Below are 553 nucleotides of genomic sequence, written 5' to 3'. Positions count from 1 at the left end.
GAGGGGTAGTGTTGGGTGTGCCTGTGAGGGGTAGTGTTGGGTGTGCCTGTGAGGGGTAGTGGTGGGTGTGCCTGTGAGTGGGCAGGGGCTTAGTGAGGGTGTGGGAGCGTGTGAGGGGGAGGGTGAGCGAGAGTGTGAGGCAGAAGGAGTCAGGGACGGTTAGTGAGTGCGGGTGAGGGACAGAGTGTGAGCCAGGAGAGGGAGCAGGAGAATGGTTGAGATCTGGCCCTGAGCCATGGCGCTGAGCCCTGAGGATGAGGACGAGCAGGAGAGCGGGCCTCCAGCACCCCCGCCAGCTGCTGGCCCTGGAGGAGGAGGCCAGGTCAATATGGAGGCTGGAGGGAGGGAGGGTGGATGGAGAGTGAATAGCGGTGTGGTGAATAGCAGTGGCTCTGACGGTGTTCTCCTCTCCCTAGTTCCTAATGCTTATCTCCTATGTCTGTTCTTGCTGGTCCCTAAATCCCTTGTTCCTGATCCCTTCCCCCCTGACCATTCCGAGCCCTGTCTCTCAATCTCCCCCATTCTTCATTCTCAATCTCCCCCATTCTTCATT

General features: G+C 59.1%; 1 protein-coding gene across 1 annotated transcript in view; it reads left to right on the top strand.

Annotated features, from left to right (window-relative positions):
- Positions 1-553, top strand: part of LOC109926221 (F-box/LRR-repeat protein 19) — a 17423-nt gene continuing 16870 nt past the window's right edge. Inside the window, exon 1 of the mRNA XM_048620910.1 lies at positions 1-322. Within this exon, the coding sequence (XP_048476867.1) occupies positions 236-322 (87 nt within the window). The 5' untranslated portion in view covers positions 1-235. The remainder of the gene's footprint in view (positions 323-553) is intronic.

The sequence above is a fragment of the Rhincodon typus genome, chromosome 49 (assembly GCF_021869965.1).
Source record: "Rhincodon typus isolate 14 chromosome 49, sRhiTyp1.1, whole genome shotgun sequence".
Taxonomy (NCBI): Eukaryota; Metazoa; Chordata; class Chondrichthyes; order Orectolobiformes; family Rhincodontidae; genus Rhincodon; species Rhincodon typus.
The sequence above is the reverse complement of the archived record's forward strand: the minus strand, read 5'-3'. Positions and strand labels throughout refer to the sequence as shown.